Source organism: Dermacentor andersoni, chromosome 7 (genome assembly GCF_023375885.2).
Source record: "Dermacentor andersoni chromosome 7, qqDerAnde1_hic_scaffold, whole genome shotgun sequence".
In the NCBI taxonomy this organism is placed as follows: Eukaryota; Metazoa; Arthropoda; class Arachnida; order Ixodida; family Ixodidae; genus Dermacentor; species Dermacentor andersoni.
In genome coordinates, this window is record NC_092820.1 from 21,986,753 (window position 1) to 22,006,456 (window position 19,704).

The window sequence follows — 19,704 nt, forward strand, 5'->3', positions numbered from 1 at the left end:
TCTCAAAGATATAGTAATAGCAGCGGGATAATTCTATATTGACCTGTACAGTACCGAAAGCAGCCACGATTACTCCCTTCGCAGTAGTAATGAACAGGTTAGAGGCTCCTTCTATAACTAGCGATGAAGTTAGAAGGGCCTTGCAAGACATGAAACGGGGAAATGCGACAGGAGCAGACGGACTAGCAGTCGATTTAATCAAAGATGGTGGAGACATAATGCTTGAAAAACTAGCACCCTTTTATACAAACTCTTTATGAACTTCAAAGATCCCAGAGAACTGGAAGAATGGCAGACTATACTATTCCACGAAAAGGGAGACGTTAAAGACCTGAAAAATGATAGGCCCGTTAGCTTACTCCATTATTATGTAAAATATTCACCAAGATGATCTCCAATAAGGGCAACACTGGACTTTAGTCAACCAAGGGAACAGACAGGTTTCAGGAAGGGATACTCTACAATGGATCACATCCATGTCATCAGTCAGGTAATCGAGAAATCCGCAGAGTACAATCAGACTCTATATGTGGCTTTCATAGATTACGAAAAGGCATTTCATTCAGTCGAGATACCAGCAGTCATAGATGCATTACGCAATCAAGGAGTAGAGGACGCTTATGTGAATATCTTGGAAAGTATCTGCAGAGATTCCAGAGCTACCTTAATTCTCCACAAGAAAAGTAGGAAGACACCTTTAAAGAAAGGGATCAGACAAGGAGACAGAAACTCTCCAATGCTATTCACTGTGCGCTTGGAAGAAGTATTCCAGCTATTAAACTCGGAAGGCTTAGGAGTAAGGATCCATGGCGAATATCTAAGCTACCTTCTATTTCCAGGTGATATTGTAACACTACGGACGAGTTACGACAAATGATTGAGGACCTTAACAGAGAAAGTATAAGATTGGGGTGCAAGAGTTATATGCAAAAGATAATGTTCAACAGGCAGGCAATGGAACGAGAGTCAGGATCACCCGTCACGCTCTAGAGTCAGTGAAAGAGCACGTATACCTAGGTCAATTACTCACAGGGCACCCTGATCACGAGAAGGAAAATTACAGAAGAATAAAAATGGGTTGGAAAGCATTCGGCAGACATTGTCAGACCCTGACTGGAAGCTTACCATTACCGTTCAAAGGAAAGGTGTACAATCAATGCATTCAACCGGTGCTGACATTTGGGGCAGAAACTTGGAGACTGACAAAGAAGCTCGAAAAGAAGTTAAGGACCGCGTAAGGAGCGATGGAACAAAGCATTTTAGGCATAACGTAAAGAGGCAGGATGAGAGCCGTGTGGACCAGTTTGCAAACGAGCATAGCCGATATTCTGACTGCCATTAGGAGAAAAAAATGGAGCTGCGCAGGTAATGTAATGCCTAGAATAGATAACAGTTGGACCATTAGGGTTACAGAATGGTTGCCAAGAGAAGGAGAGCGTAGTCGAGGACGGCTGAACACTAGGTGGGGTGATGAAATTAAGAAATGCGCAGGCGCTAGCTGGAATCGGTTGGCGCAGCACAGGGGTAATTGGAGATGGCAGGGAGCAGCCTTTGTCCTGCAGTGTAAATAAAATAGCCCGATGATGGTGATGATCCGGCTGATGATCCGGTCCGGCTGCCCCGGAAAGGCGGTGGTCCCGGGTTCGAGTCCCGGACCAGGACGAATTTTTCTTCAACTTTGAGGCTTTCCTTCCGAGGAACCCGTATGGGTTTCCTTTGTAGCAATTGCTACGAACGGGTGGATGTCTGATTTTCCCTTTATTCAATATATTTATATATATATGCTATGCTGAGGAAAGTATATGCCGCCTTGGCATAGACAAGCCCAATTGTCGAAGCGCTGGCTCCCACTTTTACCTAGGTTTCGTGTTGCTCATTATTTTCTGAATGCAGCCTTGCAGAGGCATCCTCATTCCAAAATGACTGCAGCCTGGGCCGCGTCGTGGGCCCTCGCGGTCAGCCGTTGCTGATCCTCGAGGTCGGAGGTAGCCAACGCTCTCTCCCAAATTTCCTTGCATGGTGTGATAAACGTGCTTAAAAGACGTTGGCAGGCTAGATGGTTTGATTCCATGCTAGTGTGTGTAAGCGCGACTGAACGAGGACGTAGAAGGAAACAGATACAGAGACTGCGCTAAAATTTTATACTGTAGATATTATTTTGGCTCACATCAATAAATATATACCGTACGAGCAGACACTAAGGAGGCACACAAAAAAAGAACGTTCTGTGGTGCATGTCGATGCACGTACCGTGTTCAAGGCATTATCAAAAAATCCTGTAGTGATTACAACGATAAACCGTGGAATCGTTTCTCTTTTTCAGATAGCGCAATTGATGGCTTGCTCACGCACCTTTACTCTAATTTTGCAATTTCATAGGCCTCCACAATCTCCCTTGTCATTCTGCTTTGAGCCTTATGAAAAATAGAAGTACTTTAAAACACGGGTTCGCAGGCAAGATCTCGGCAATGAATGCCCAGATGGGCGAGATTACCTTAGTGACGTTATATCGATGATTTTTTTAGTCTCTCATGGACGCATCTGCCAGTTTAACCAATGTACGTTCTCCCGCACGAAGGCGGAATCGCACAGACAACGCTATGAGTGCAGGTTACAAAATAGCAAAATTCATGCACCCTGCGATGTTCAGTTGAACATGCGTTCCATTTTTTATTCTCTGAATTAACGTGTTTGCATAGGTTCTGTAGACGCTCAGGAGCAGAGAAAACCACATCCATGCCTGATTTGCTGGTATTCTTCTGAACTTACGTGAAATGCAATGAATGCATGGTACCACATCAACTTTATTTGCTCTACCAGCGGTACTGCTTCCCTTCGACGCGTTTTTACCCTTCCTGCTCAAGCCCTCCGCTACAGAGGTGAGCATATGCATCGGGTAACCAGTATCTGTCAGGCGCTTAGCTTGATCTCTAAAACTAGTTGGTGAGCATACCCGACGCCGAGACAGAGACAGAGGTGAGCATACAGAGGTGAGCATACCCGATCCGTATGCTCACCTCTGTTGCGGAGGAGTAGAGCATGTCTGTGTCTGCACGCCTTACCCCTTCTTTGCGTTATGGATCCTTACCAGCTAGCTGAGCTTTCTATCGTTATAAGATGGTTTCGCGTCTGCCCTGACGGGGAAGGGAAAAGTCGCAAAATAAGTAAACTTTCCCATTCAGTGGTTATCGCATTTAACTGTTGCTAAGGTCTATGTTTTCTCTTCCCCAGCTTAAAATAACGTGGATGAAAACACGGCGCTCTTCAGAAGTGCTGTCACTTTTCGCGCGTTGCCTCCGTAGCTTTCCCATCATTGCCACAGAAAGTTGTCCGCGAGTATAGGGCATCTGGGCATTCATTACCGAGATTGTCCCTGCAAACCCGTGCTTGAAACTACTTCGATTCTTATAGGGCTTACAGCAGGATGACAACGGAGATTGTGGAGGCCTATGAAATAGCAAAATTAGAGAAAAGGTGCGTGATTAAGGCATCTATGTCGCTATCTGAAAAGGAGATATGATTTCGCGGTTTATCGTTGTAACCGTTGCAGTGTATGTTGCGACGATGCCTTGTACACGTGTACGGGTCATCGATATGCACTGCTGAATGTTCGTTTTTGCTGCCTACTTTGTTTCCGCTCATACGGTGTATATTAATACAATATTATTTGGAGATACTCAACAGACAAGCCGCCGCGAGAACGACGACGAAGTGGGTCTGTGCCCTTGGCGCGAGCGAATGTCGGCCTGGCGCTCTGGCTCCAGTCCAGTGTAAATAGCCTGTAAATAGCCTCTTCCGTCTGTGTATTCCTACACGTAACATTCTGGTGGAGGTAAGAGGTCCCCGTCCTCGCCACGGAACTCCGGAGTGGTCGGTACATCGAGCTTGTCACCCTGCTTCCCGGTGACGAGACCGCCTCTGCAACGGCTTCGGCTTGTTCGACTGCTCAAATCGTCACGGTTGCCCAACATCGCGACCCTGGTCTGTTCTCTGGCCTGGAGGGACATTACGTTGACGAATGGATCAAGCTATATGAACATGCCAGCGCTAATAACAGGTGGGACCCAACCATTGTGCTCGCCAATGTCATCTTTTATCTCGGCGGCACCCCACGCGTGTGGCACCAGATGCATGACGACGAGATAACCAGTTGGGACAGTTTCAAAGAACAAATACGGGAACTGTTCGGCGACCCCATTGGCCGCAAGGTCACCGCGAGAAAGGCTCTTGCGTCTCGTGTTCAGACGTCTACGGAGCCGTACGTTTCATGCATCCTCGACGTGTTGACTCTATGCCGCAAAGCTGACGATGCTATGTCTGAAGTAGATAAAGTGTCACATGTTCTAAAAGGCATCGCCGACTACGCTTTCAATTTGATTGTTTTCAGCAACGTCTGGACAATCGACGCCATCATTAAAGAATGCTGTCGCCTTGAACAAGCTAAGAGCCGCCGTATCACACACCACATCACGCGGCTACCCAACACTGCTGCTACGTCGACATGTGAGGGCGAACAATACGGGTGACGTCATCACAGGTGGTGGCCTGACGTGGTGGGGGCCACTACCTGTGATGACGTCACCCGTATTGTTCGCCGCGAGCTCGAGGCCGCCTGTTCGCCAGCTTTCGCCACGACGCCTCCCGATCCGCCAGCAACCACGATTGCGATGATTCAGGCCATAGTGAGACAGGAATTTGAGAACATGGGTCTGAACTCCGTGTGTCCAACGTCTCAACCCAACGTTCTCCAGTTCTCTACCGGCCCTCCTCGTCCCCGGCAGTCCATTTCTGCCATATCTCGCCGCAACCCTTCCGAATGGCATACCCCTAATGACAGGCCGATCTGCTTCCACTGCTGTCGCATCGGCCACGTCACTCGTCAGTGCCACAACCGATGGCCACTACCTCCTCGGACATACGCCGCCACTTATTCCCGCACCTTTGGACCTTCTGTTCCCTATGCCACCCGCCATGAACCCGCTGCCGCTGATGCACCTGCTAAGAACCTTCGCTACAGCCGCTCGCCCTCACCTCGACGCCATCAGTCTCGTTCGCCCCAACCCCACCGCTTCTCTTCGCCGCCTATCGCCTCCCGGACCCAGCCAGAAAACTAGGCACTGCAGCTTCTGGAGGTGAAGCTGCGTTGTCTACCCGGCCCTCAAATCGTCTGCTCACGTTAATTACTAACCAAAACCTTCTTGACGTTGACGTTGATGGCTATCCTGTCACTGCACTCATCGATACAGGCGCACATCTTTCTATCGTGAGTGCTGCCTTCCGACGACGAATCAAAAAGCTCCTATTCCCAGCATCGGCACGCGTCATCCGCGTTGCGGATGGCGGTACTGCGCCTATCGTCGGCATGTGTACGGCACGTGTCAGCATCGCCGGCCGCCGCACTCCTGTCTTCTTCAGCGTGATTACTCATTGCCCCCACGACCTAATTCTCGGCCTCGACTTTCTCTCCGCGCATTATGCCCTTATTGACTGCTCTGCCAGTACCCTTCGCCTTGAGTTGTCGATCCTCGCAGAACCTTCTGACGCACATCAGTGCCACTTACGCCCCACCGGCTTTCTTCGCCTGCCACCAAAATCAATAGCCTTTATTGAACTGTTGTCTCCCCCACCAGTTCCTGATGGCGAGTACCTCGTCACTCCTCTGCCCGACATTCCACTACATTATGACGTTACCGTGCCTCACACTATACTTACTATTACTGCGAACCGCATTCGCATACCTATCTTTCACTTTGGATTCGCAAAGCGAATTCTACCGCATGGTATTTGCCTTGCCAACGTTGATTGTCTCGGCGACCATCATGTGGCAGCGTTATCAACCGATGGTTCTTGCGAGCCTCGCAGGCCCCGTGCGCCAGCCTCGGGCGTCGATGCGATGCGATCGATGCGAGCGAAAATAAAATCTGCAGTTGAAAGTTAGCGCTGTCCCGGTGTATCTGTTTCTTTCAACGTCCACGTTCAGTCGCGCTTACATACTCTTGTGATGGAGTTTTCAACGGTGCCTGTCTGCAACCCGCTACTATATGCCGAAGGGTCCCGGGTTCTCCGCCGAAGCGGCATTGCGGGGGAACTTGTGTACGGGCCATGAGGATATTTCTGGGTGGGTAGGGGAAAGTATTGACATTTAGAGCTAGGAGGAATCTCTCTTGCTCTCTAGCTAGGGGACAGTAAAAAAAATATAAAAAAATAGATCGTACTAGATAGAATGGTCAGGCTTTTCTACGAACGAATTAGTCACTCGTAGCAAGAACAGTTTTTTTTTTGTAAGCGAGAAAATAACGAAAATAGAAAAGCGGACTGGCTTTGCTTATTTTACACTGTCGTACCTCTCCCATGACGTTGGCACTGTCAGATTCGCAGACGAAGCCATAGAACGAGGTCACATATATATTACGTCAACTCGTCGTTTCGGGCAGAGGCGGTTCACTTTGGGGAGCAGAAGCGTTACTTCGGCAATAGCTTTTTTCGCAAAGGAGTGATATATTGGCCCAAAAAATAAACCATGATACACTTCTTCACAAATAATTTATCAACCTAACTCGGCCTAATGTGTTTTTTATTGGCCCTACAACTAAAGTGCGCTCAATGCAGGACGGAACGCGAGCGTTCTTCCATTCAATTCCCATCGGCACACAGCTTCAGAATTTGTAAGCCTGCCTTCAAGAAGACGACTCCGAGTTCGAAGGCACGGAAGCGGCTGGTTTATTGTCAAAGCACGAGGCACATGCAGGATAGTCTTTCGGCGCCGGTGGAGCAGCGGTCGTGAAAGAGGCGGCACCCGCCATAGAGTTGAGGCTGGTGTTGGGACTGGTGATGCTGATCTGGTTGGGATTACACTGGAGCTGCACCGCCTCGGCACTGGTGCACTCCTCGGTGACGGTGGTCTGACCAGTTAGCAGGTTGGTGCTGGTCAGCGTGAGCGTGTGCTGGATCATCGGGCACGTATGGGTCACAACCTCGACCTCGTACGAGTGGTTCGGCTTCGTCTGCACAGACTTCACCTGCGCAGTGGGAGAATTCACTCAATAATTAATTAATTTAGTACTGAACCGAGCACTGAACCTCACGGTTCAGTATTCGGGTCTGTTTTTGTTTCTCATTTATATTACCGGCCTCCCTTCCTCCCTATCATCTAACATTCACTTTGCTGATGATTGTGTTATCTTTCGTGAAATAACTAATGCAGAGGATGCTAACGACCTGATTTAATTAGTGTAGCTAACTGATGCAAAAATTGGCTAATGGAACTAAACGTTGGCAAATGTAAAGTGATGCGTTTATATCGAATAACTAACAGCATGCATACATATTAGTTAACTAATGTTCCCTTGGCATTTGTTCACCCTTATATATACACAGGTGCGCATATCTCTGCTAATTTATCTTGGAATGTTCATACGGACTACGTAATCCACTATGCTAACCACATGCTTCGCTATCTACGCCGTAACTTTTCAAGCGCCCCTTCATCCCTAAAAATGCTTCTTTATACTAGCTTATACGTCCTAAACTAGAATATACATGCGCTGTTTCAGATCCTGCCATTGACAAACTAATTAATTCATTGGAACTCGTGCAAGATATTTCGGTTCGCTTCATATTACGTAATTACAACAGAAATGCAAGTGTGTCTGCCATGAAAGCCAACCTTGCTCTTGCCCCACTTTGTTCTCGTCGTAAAATCGCACGTTCAGTCCTTTTCATAAATTATACCATTATTCCACATTCGGCAACGATTTCCTTTTTCAGCAACAATACGTATTGCCTCGAATTCAACACCATTACAAAGTTGGTAACGAATCATGTCCCACTAAAACTTTTTTGCAGTCATTTCTTCTGCGGTCACCCACGGGATGGAACCATCTTCCTGGAAAAGCCGTATCCATTTGCAATAACTAACGATTTCGAGCAGCTCTAGCTAACATTGTGTAATTGAACTATTTTTTATGGTCACTGTATGGTTGTAACCTAATTGCGTTTGTATTTACCGCTTTACTATTTCAGTTTCATATCAATTTATCAGGACGTTGTTACCCTTACATAAAACTGCGTAATCGGAAGCCGTTGCACTTAAACGTTACACCTGCACATAATTGTTTATTTTCCTGTTTCCTCTAACCTAGTTCCCTCATAATGCCTTCGGCCCTGAGCATAATAATCAATAAAAAAAACTTCTTCGTTGAATCATTTTCTAACAAAAATAAGTGCCCATCTACTCATTTGCAGAAAAGCTACGTCCAAAGGGTTTGCCGATGTCCATTGACACAGGTCAGGGAACTGCTTGAATAAAAATGGTAAACCTGCAAAAATCAGGCTCACCTCTGAAGTAATTTTTACAGGGCTAAATCAATACACATACACCTACAAATCACTCACACAAGCATTATATAATACATCGAATAGCAGACGTTAATGAAGTCGAGGTTTTGACGGAAGCCCGTCTGGTCGGGCGGCATCATGAAGAAGGGTAAAGAGAAGGAGACCGATCACTGAAAGAATACAAGAAAAGACGTTTCGGCTCCCTTGACGAGAGCCTTGTTCACAATGAAATCCAGGACGTACGATACAAAGCTTCATTATCATCATCATCATCAGCAGCAGCAGCAGCAGCAGCAGCCTGGCTACGTCGACTGCAGGGCAAAGGCTTCTCCCCTACTTCTCCAACTACCCCGGCCGTGTGATAATCGTGGCCATGTTGTCTCTGCAAACTTCTTAATCTCATATATCCACCTAACATTCTGGCGCCCCCTGCTTAGCTTCCCTTCTCTTGGAATCCAGTCCGTAACCCTTAATGACCCTCATTATATGCCCTGCCCATACCCATTTCTTTTTCTTGATTTCAACTAAGATGTCACTAACTCGCGTTTCTTCCCCTCACCCTATTTGCTCTGTTCTTATGCCCCCATTTAAAGTTACACCGACCATTCTTTCCATAGCTCGTTGCGTCATCCTCAATTTAAGTAGAACCCTTTTTGTAAGCCTCCCGGTTTCTGCCCCGTAGGTGAGTACTGGTAAGACAGAGCTATTATACACCTTTCTCTTGAGGGATAGTGGCAACCTGCTGCTCGTGATCTGAGAATGCCTGCCAAACGCACCCCAGCCCATTCTTATTATTCTGATTATTTCAGTCTCGTGATCCGTATCCCCGGTCACTACCTGCCCTAAATAGATGTATTCTCTTACCACTTACAGTGCCTTTTAACCTATCGTAAACTGTTGTTCTCTTCCGAGACTGTTAAACATTACTTTTGTTTTCTGCAGATAAATTTTTAGGCCCACCCTTCTGCTTTGCCTCTCCAGGTCAGAGAGCATGCATTGAAATTAGTCCCTTGAGTTACTAAGCAAGACAATATCATCAGCGAATCGCAAGTTACTAAAGTGTTCTCCTTAAACTCTTATCCCCAATTCTCTCAATCCAGGTCTCTGAATACCTCCTGTAAAGATGCTGTGAATAGCATTGGAGAGATCCTATCACCCTGCCTGACGCCCTTCTTTATTGGGATTTCGTTGCTTTCTTTATGGAGGACTACGGTGGCTGTAAAGCCGCTATTGATATCTTTCAGTATTTTTACATACGGCTCATCTACACCCTCATTCCGTAATGCCTGCATGACTGCTGATGTTTCGACTGAATCAATCGCTTTCTCGTAATCAATGAAAGCTATATATAAGAGTTGGTTTACCCCGCGGATTTCTCTATCACCTGATTGATAGTGTTAATTTTGACACGTGTACTTGTCTTTATCGGGCGACACGTTTCACCGCCTAACAAATGTTATCGCACAGCACAGGACGCGCTTGCATGTGTGGGAAGTTTCTGGAATGTTATCGATGGTTCCATCCACTGTCTGTGACCGAAACTCGTGTAATCTGATTGCATATGTGCGCGCCGCGAATAATGTAGAGCTTTGTGGAAGGCGCGCGGGTCCCAGCGATTAGTCTGGAACATTCGACGATTGATGTATAAAAGCCGATGCGCTTGACCCGTTGATCAGATTTCCGACGATCGCCGACTGTGTTCGCCGCTCTCGTTGTGCTTTAAGTGTAGCCTATTTTGTGGGCACAGGTTCGCCCAAAAAAGCTAGTTTTCCCTTTCACAGTATTGCTACTGTGTACTTTGACGTCACGACCACGTGACTTCTGGTGAAGGTGCTTTGCGTTCATGTACCGGACGCCCCCACAAAGCCGTGACCCAAGCCCTCACGCGGAAGACAACACCAACGTCGCCAAGAACCAGCGAGGTAGCCGCAGGCTGCAAGGACTGCCCCCGGAGCACGGACTTTTGCCTGAGACGACTAGGAAGATCGCCACCAAGTCCACCCCAATGGCAGCCCCAGCGTCCCCCGTCGTGCTGCAGCAGCCCAGGGAGCCTCCAACGTTCCGCGGTGCAACGTTCGAGGACGCGGAAAGCTGGCTTGAGACGTATGAGAAAGTCGCTACATTTAACAACTGGAACAGTGACGACAAACTGCGCCATGTCTTCTTCGCATTGGACGACGCGGCCAGGACGTGGTTCGAGAACGGAGAAGCCACCTTAACGACCTGGGAACTGTTCCGAAGCGGCTTCCTGCAGACATTCGCAAGCGTCCTGCGCCCAGAACGAGCCCAAGCGCTATTAGAAACCCGGGTGCACCTACCTAATGAGACAACCACGATCTTCACGGAGGAAATGGGCCGTCTATTCCGCTACGCCGAGCCTGAAATGCCCGAGGAGAACAAAGTCCACCTACTGATGCGTGGTGTGAAGTAGGAACTTTATGGCGGAATGGTACGAAGACCACCGAAGACCTTCGACGAGTTTCTTCGCGAGGCCACCAGCATTGAGAAGACACTCGAGATGCGAAACCGGCCATTCGACAGCCGCACGAACTCGACAAACTACGCCGGAGTTCAGTGACTCGCCACCGACGACCTACGCGAGACTATCCGAGTGGTCGTGCGCGCAGAGCTACAGAAGCTGTTCCCATCATCACAGCCTCAAGTGGCTTCGATTGCCGAAGCCGTACGCGAGAAGCTCCAACAACAACTCGGAGTAGCCCCTGAATTGCCGCAGCCTCAGCCGTAAGCGATGACCTATACCGCCGTCGCCCGCCATCAAGGTCCCCCTCCACGACCGCGCCAGGGCCCCATAACGCCACAATTCCGTCCACCACCACCGCCGCCGCCAGCACGCCCACCCGTCGCCCAGCGCAGCTACCCGAGGAAGACAGACGTTGGGCGCGCTCCTGACCACCGCCCGCTCTGCTACCACTGCGGAGAAGCGGGTCACGTTTACCGACGATGCCCATACCGGGAGATGGGACTGCGAGGCTTCGCCGTCAACACTCCGCGCCCGCAGCAAGGTGAACGCCCTCGCGATATCGCCGACTACCTCACCGCTACTCAGTGGAGCTATCGACGACCGTTGCGTTCGCCATCACCAGGCCGCTAGCTGTCGCCGCAGCGCCGACCATACACTGGCCCAGCCCGGGGCCGGTCAGCGAGCCCATATCCGGAAAACTAAAAGCAGCAACCGATGGAGGTGTGGTTGCTGTTCGTCGAACTGACGAAGATCCTCCGCCGTCGACGAAGACACCGAAGAAACTACCTCGACGACATAACGACACGCCGCCGTCCCGACGAAGTCTGGAAGCAAAGAATATGACGACGAAAGACGACCTGACGACGCGACGTTCTAGCCTCACTTCAACACGACGCAGCCGTGATCCGACGCCGAGACCTAACTGCAACGCCAGACAAAGAACCACCGACCTCGACGTGCTTCTGGACTGCCACGCAGTTATCGCCTTAGTGGACAGATGGGCCGATTACTCCGTAATGAGTGGACACATCGCCGCCCAGTTGAAGAAAGTAAAAACTGCATTGGAAGGCCCTCAAATTCGAACCGCTAGAGGACACCTCATTACGCCGAGTGGAATCTGGACGGCAAGAATTACCGCTCATGACCGGACTTACCCTGCCACCTTCGTTATCCTCCAGCAGTGTTCACGAGACGTCATTCTCGTTATGGACTTCCCGAACCAACACGGCGCAATCATAGACCTGAAGTCCAAATCGAAAACGTTGTCGGTAGATCGAGCGCTACCGCCGGAGAGCTCTCGAAGTCTCCACGCCTTGCGTGTTCTCGAAGATCAAGTGAGCATCCCGCCTCGCTCGAGCATTGTTAGTTCGGTCGGCACCGAAATACCCGCTGACGTAGAAGGCGTCATCGAAAGCGACCAACGTCTACTGCTCGACCGTGAAATTTGCGTCGCTAGAGGAATCTCTCGACTGCATGGAGGAAACACGAAAGTGTTCCAGACAAACTTCAGCCAGGAGTTTAAACACATCAACAAGGGCACGAAGATCGCATACATCGAGGAAATTCTGGAAACCAGCAATGCGTTTGTCCTCTCGGATTCTGCCGCATGTACCCCGACGACCGTAGTTCGCGAACCAGACTTCCGCATAAATCCAAGTCTCCCCATGATTAAGGAACAACAGCTGAGAAGCTTACTTCGACGATACAAAGAGTGCTTTTCGACGTCATCAAGGATTCGACAAACGCCAGTCGCAAAGCGTCGCATAATAACCGAAGAGTGTGCTCTACCACTCCGCCAGAGCCCTTATCGAGTTTCTACACGAGAACGTGAGGCTATAAGACCCCAAGTCAATGAAATGCTGCGCGACATCATCCAACCGTCCAAAAGCCAGTGGGCATCTCCTGTAGTCTTGGTGAAGAAAGAGGACAGAACCCTGCGTTTTTGCGTCGATTATCGTCGTCTGAACGAGATAACGAAGAAGGACGTATACCCCCTCCCACGAATAGACGACGCATTGGATCAGATCTGCAACGCTAAATACTTCTCGTCGATGGACCTCAAGTCTGGATATTGGCAAATAGAAGTCGACGAATGAGATCGCGAAAACACGGCCTTCATCACCGCAGACGGCCTCTACGAGTTCAAGGTTATGCCATTCGGTCTGTGTTCGGCGCCTGCAACGTTCGAGCGCGTGATGGACACGCTTTTAGCAGGATTGACGTGGCAGACCTGTCTCGTTTACTTGGATGACGTCGTCGTTTTCGCCGAAAATTTGAAAGGTCACGTCAGGCGGCTTGCGACAGTACTAGATGTCATCAGGACTTACTCTGAAGCCGGAAAAGTGCCGCTTCGCTTACGATGAGCTTCTGTTACTAGGCCACGCAATCAGCAAATCTGGTGTCCGTCCAGACCCGCAAAAGACAGCTGCCATTGCACAGTTCCCGCAACCCATCAACAAGAAGGCAGTGCGTAGATTCCTTGGAATGTGTGCCTACTACAGGCGCTTTGTCAAGGACTTCTCACGCATCACTGAGCCGTTGACACGTCTAACTAAATGTGATGTTGAGTTCAAGTGGGAAACGCCGCACGCCGACGCATTTGAAGAACTCAAACGACGCATGCAGTCGCCGCCGGTACTTGCGCACTTCGGCGAGTACGCCGATACAGAAATCCATACTGACGCCAGTAGCCTAGGCCTCGGTGCCGTTCTAGTCCAGAGGAGAAACGGAGTCGAACAGGTGATAGCTTACGCTAGCCGGTCGCTGTCAAAAGCGGAAGGCAACTATTCTACGACCGAAAAGGAACGCCTTGCCATCGTTTGGGCTACAGCTAAATTTCGCGCTTATCTTTATGGCAGGCCATTCAAATTCATCAGCTACCATTACGCGTTGTGTTGGCTAGCGAATATAAAGGATCCTTCAGGACGACTGGCGCAGTGGAGCCTCAGACTACAAGAATACGACATCCCTGTAATCTACAAGTACGGACGAAACCACTCCGATGCCGCAAGCATATAGCGCCTATAGCGCGCCCCCATTGACCCGCTGCCGCAAGATGACGAGGATGACGACGCCTTCATTGGAATGATAAGCGCGGAACACTTCGCTGAGCAGCAACGGGCAGACCCGGAGCTAAACGGCCTCGTCGAATATTTGGAAGGGCACACCGACGTTGTTCCCAGGGACGCTTCAAAACAATCTACTCGTTAAGAACTTTTCACCAGTCCGCGCCAACTACCTTCTTGTTCCGTCGGCGCTGCGTCCAGAAGTACTGCGCGCCCTACATGACGATCCAACCACTGGGCACCTCGGCTTCTCCCGGACGCTATCGAGGATACAAGAAATGTATTACTGGCCGCACCTAACCGCCGACGTTGTCCGTTACGTCAAGACATGCTGAGAGTGTCAGCGACGAAAGACACCACCCTCAAGGCCAGCCGGATTACTACAGCCGATCAAGCCTTCTTGCCGACCTTTTCAGCAGATCGGGATGGACTTGTTGGGACCGTTTACGACGTCAACGTCCGGAAATAAGTGGATCATCGTGGCGACGGACTACCTCAACTGCTTCGCTGAAACTGAAGCTCTGCCGAAAGGCAGTGCAGCCGAAGTGGCAAAATTTTTCGTCGAAAGCATTCTGCTGCGACATGGCGCCACAGAAGTCCTCATCACCGACAGAGGAACGGCCTTTACAGCGGAGCTCACCCAAGCCATTCTTCAGTACAGTCAGACAAGGCACAGGAGGACAACTGCCTACCACCCACAGACGAATAGTCTTACGGAGCACCTGAATAAAACCCTCGCCGACATGCTAGCAATGTACGTCGACGTCGAACACAAGACCTGGGATGCCGTCCTGCCGTACGTAACATTCGCTTACAACACGGCGGTGCAAGAAACAACACAGATCACGGCGTTTAAGCTGGTTTACGACAGGAAACCGACGACGACGCTCGACGCCATGCTGCCCCACGTCACTGACGAAGAGAATGTTGACGTCGCTAGCTATCTCCAGCGAGCCGAAGAAGCCCGACAGCTCGCCCGCCTACGGATCAAGAACCAGCAACGTACCGACTGCCGACACTACAACCTCCGACGACGCTTGGTCGAGTACCAGCCCGGTGACCGTGTTTGGGTTTGGACCCCAATACGTCGACGAGGACTTAGTGAGAAATTATTGCGACATTATTTCGGACCCTACAAGATCATCCGACGTGTTGGCGAACTGGACTATGAGGTCGTGCCAGACGGCATTTCGCAGTCACAGCGGCGCCAGGTACGATCTCAAGTGGTCCACGTAGTGCGTCTGAAGCCCTTTTACGCACGCTGACGAACTTCCTTATCTTTTTTTTTCTTTGCTACGAGTGCTTTTCTTTATTACTTTCGTTTGTTTGCAGCATCGGGTCAATGCTTTTTGTCTTTATCGGGCGACACGTTTCAACACCTAACAAATGTTATCGCACAGCGCAGGACGCGCTTGCATGTGTGGGAAGTTTCTGGAATGTTATCGATGGTTCCATCCACTGTCTGTGACCGAAACTTGTGTAATCTGATTGCATGTGTGCGCGACGCGAATAATATAGAGCTTTGTGGAAGGTGCGCGGGTCCCAGCGATTAGTCTGGAACATTCGACGATTGATGTATAAAAGCCGACGCGCTTGACCCGTTGACCAGATTTTCGACGATCGCCGACTGTGTTCGCCGCTCTTGTTGTGCTTTAAGTGCAGCCTGTTTTGTGGGCACAGGTTCGCCTAATAAAAGCTAGTTTTGCCTTTCACAGTATTGCTACTGTGTTATTTGACGTCACGACCACGTGACAATATGGGCTATTGTTTAGTAGCCTTTACGAAATCCTGCCTGATCCTTTGGTTAACCGAAGTCTAAGGTGTCCCTGAGTCTATTTGCAATTACCTTAGCAAAGACTTTGTAGGCAACGAACAGTAAGCTGATCGGTCTATTCTTTTTCAAGCCTTTGGCGTCCCCTTTCTTATGGATTAAGGTTATGTTGGAGTTCTTCCAACATTCCGGTACGCTGGAGGGCATGAGGCATTGCGTGTACAGGGTGGCCAGTTTTCTAAAAGAATCTGTCCACCATCCTTCAAGAAATCTGGTGTTACCTGATTCTGCCCAGCTGTCTTCCCCCTTTGCATAGCTCGCAAGGCTTTCTACACTTCTTCCGGCGTTACCTGTGGGATATGAAATTCCTGTAGACTATTATCTCTTCCATTATCGTCGTGGGTGCCACACGTACTGTATAAATCTGTATCATCACCATCATCATCATCAGCCTGGTTTCGCCCACTGCAGGGCAAAGGTCTCTCCCATACTTCTCCAACTACCCCGGTCATGTACTAATTGTTGCCATGTTGACCCTCCAAACTTCCTAATCTCATCTGCCCACCTAACTTTCTGTCGCCCCCTGCTACGCTTCCCTTCCCTCGGAATCCAGTCCGTAACCCTTAATGACCATCGGTTATCTTCCCTCCTCATTACATGTCCTGCCCATGCCCATTTCTTTTTCTTGATTTCAACTAATATGTCATTAACACGCGTCTGTTCCCTCACCCAATCTGCTCTTTTCTTATCCCTTAACGTAACACCTATCATTCTTCTTTCCATAGCTCGTTGCGTCGTCCTCAATTTAAGTAGAACCCTTTTCGTAAGCCTCCAAGTTTCTGCCCCGTACGTGAGTACTGACTGGTAAGACACAGCCGTTATACACTTTTCTCTTGAGGGATAATGGGAACCTGCTGTTCATGATCTGCGAATGCCTGCCAAACGCACCCCAGCCTTCTCATAGAATCCCGTGGACGATGCCAGGAAACTTTGTCTTCGAAAGCTTGTCTTTCACGTTTACCAGCCGATGGCGCAATTTTCGGGATGGCACGTGAACTACCTGGGCGTCATAGCCGGGTAGAACGCGGGCTAAGCCCTCGCTCACACGGGGCACATACGGTATGGGGGAGCATTTTCTTGGGAGCACACAGTCATGTCTTGGGAGCTGAGACAGATCGCGTTCAACCGAGTTCACAAACGACCTCGGCTAGCCATATGCTGAGGGATTTCGGTGCACTTCTTGTAGGTCAGCAGCCCGGTTTTGTGGCGTTGTGCAGATACGTTTGGTTCTGCCGACAAGGCAGGCTACTACCGATCTCGCCTGGTACATCGGGTGCACTGAATTAAAATGCAGATACCTACCTGTGTGTGTGCTCTTTCTGTACACGGGAAATGCCAGACTGTGCCGGTCACGTTTCACGAGGGCGTCCAGAAATGGAAGCTCGCCGTCTTTTTCTTCCTCGACTGTGAATTGCATAGAAGGTTCAATATTGTTCATATGTGACAAAAATAAAGAAATTTCTTCTCGCTGAATTAGGCAAAACACATCGTCTACGTAACCTCGGAAGACTCTGGGCGGCGACTTGAAAAAGGCGAGTGCTCGACGTTCAAGCCATTCCATTGTTAAATTTGCAGCAGTTACCGAAATAGATTCACCCATCGGTGTCCCGTGCACTTGCCCGTAGAAGGTGCCTTCAAAAGGGAAGTAGGTGTTCACCAGGCAGAACAGAAGGAGCCTCTTCAAGTCAGGAACGTCGATGGGTATCCTTTATGGTAGGGTAATGTCATCGCCCAGAGCGGCGGTGCATGTTTCCGCGGCGAGTCGAATAGGAACGCTTGTAAAAAGCGACACGACGTCGAACGAGACAAGCACTTCCTGATCGTCGGGAGTAAAATGACGAATCTTGCTTATGAAGTCTTCAGAATGGCGAACGTGAGTGGTGCCTCAACCAACGAGAGGGGAAAGGACCTTATGAAGGTATTTGGACAGTTTATGAAGCAGACAATGAGTAAAGTCAACAATTGGTCGCATCGGGATGTTAGGCTTATGTATTTTTGGCAAACCATAGAGCGCCGGTGCCGAACCGTTAGTACACAGAAGAGAGAAGTACAGCCCTCTGTGCCTTGGGTCTATAAAACGAAACACATCCGTAAGAAGCTTCTAGAGCTCCCTCTGTACATTGAGCATAGCATTCTTCTTCAGACAACTGTACGTCGCCTTGTCCGCAAGCAGTGACATCTTCTCACCGCAGTCAGTCCTGTTGGGTAGCACCGTGGCGTTGCCCTTGTCAGCCGGGGGGATGACGAGGTTTTGGTTTGAGCGAAAGTCTTTGATAGCCTTCTTCGGTAGAAAGTGGGGAGACGGAGGGGTGTGCACGAAGCCGCGAGAGAATGCCTATAGTGCGGGTTCGTGCCACCTCGCGCTTTGAAGGTTCAATTTGGCTGCTAGCATTTTCTACAGCATAGACCGATCTTTTTGCATCTTTCTGCAGTCCGAGGTTGAAGTTCAAGCCAAGGCTCAGGACAGCGAGGTCTGCAGAGTTAGGCTTGTGCGACGAGAGGTTGTGCACGGCGGACGCGGCAACGTTTTTGTGCAAGGCATCACCAGGTGGCGACAGTCTAGCAAGTTTTATTTCGTGTGTCTCCTGCATATGATGGGATTGTAGCCTGGCCTTCAAATTTGCGTGTGTTTGAATGCTTGCGAACTCGTCTGGGACCCGGTGCAAAATGCGACGGCGCGCGAAGAAAGCTTAATTTTCTGGGTTCCTCGGGGAAAGTCTGCATTCCAAGATCCTGGCTTGTAAAAGAAGTTTTTCCGCCTCGGCAACCACGCTGAAACCAAAACTTGAGCGTACAGGCCTGTTGAGACGTAGCGAGCGTGGAATAAGTCCTCAGGACTTGCAGGTCAGGGTGAAGATAGGATGATTTTTTAATGCAGAAGCTCTGCTTGTCACTGAAATGTACTGGCGAACCTTGGTGATGACTGGTTGGCCGTACGCCCGGCGAAGGTTAATGAAGTCGAGGTTTTGACGGAAGCCCGTCTAGTCGGGAGGCCTCATGAAGAAGGGTAATAAGAAGGACACCGACCACTAAAAGAATACAAGAAAAGACGTTTAGGCCCCTCTGACGGGAGCCTTGTTGACAATAAAACCAAGGACGTGCAATACAATGTTTATATTGCTTAAAATATGACGTAAGCAGCGCGTGTAGGTGGGGGGGGGAGGGGTCCGTCATTCCGGTTGAGAGTGCTATCTGTCATTTAGGTTAGGAGGGATTCCAAGTGGTGTCTTGAAGTCAAATTTATTTCTTTTTTTAATATCTTGGCGTTGTCTCAATCAATCCTGTGGCCCAAATCACCAGCATGTTCTGCCAAGGCGTCTGATATGCGACTTTTTCGTTTTTCACATCGTTGGGATGCTGCTTCAACCGCTGTTCGTAATTGCGTGTCTCGCCGATATATACGAAGTCGCAGTCTTCGCATGGAATCCCGTAGACGATGCAAGGAAACTTTGTCTTGAGAAGCTTGTCTTTTACGTTTACCAGCCGATGGTGCAATTTTCGGGATCGCACGTGAGCTACCTGGACGTCATAGCCGCGTAGAACGAGGGCTAAGCCTTCGCTCACACCTTGCACATACGGTATGGGGGCGTGTTTTCTTGGGACCGCACAGTCCGGCCTTGGGGGCTGATACAGATGGCATTCCACTGAGTTCAAAACGACATCGGGTAGCCACATGCCGAGAGATTTCGGTGCACTTCTTGTAGGTCAGCAACCCGGCTTCTTAGCGTTGTGCAGATGCGTTTGGTTCTGCCAACAAGAGAGGTTACCACCGATCTCTTCTGGTTTTGAAGTCGCATGGTACGCTTTATTCGAGGGGCCCACGACACCATATTTCCGCATTTTCAGTTAAACTGCAAGAAAACTCGGAAGGGCCCAAAGTGCTCACTTTCAGGTAGGGTAGATGTTGAACAGCGTTCGCGCAAATATGTGCGTTTCATGTACGAGGGGGTAAGTCATAAATGCTGGCAGAGGTAAAAGCTCTCTATATC

At 49.5% G+C, this 19,704-nt stretch overlaps 1 protein-coding gene across 3 annotated transcripts in view; it reads right to left on the reverse strand.

Moving 5' to 3' along the window:
• Window positions 1–6,596: 6,596 nt before the first annotated feature.
• The window catches only part of LOC126535619 (uncharacterized), a 381,164-nt gene continuing 368,056 nt past the window's right edge, over window positions 6,597–19,704 (reverse strand). For 2 of the 3 annotated variants that reach the window (XM_055073166.2, XM_055073165.2), the window contains exon 14: window positions 6,597–7,019. In XM_055073166.2, coding sequence (XP_054929141.2) covers window positions 6,678–7,019 — 342 coding nt within the window. In that variant the 3' untranslated portion in view covers window positions 6,597–6,677. The remainder of the gene's footprint in view (window positions 7,020–19,704) is intronic. The other variant, XM_055073168.2, reaches the window with a different exon arrangement.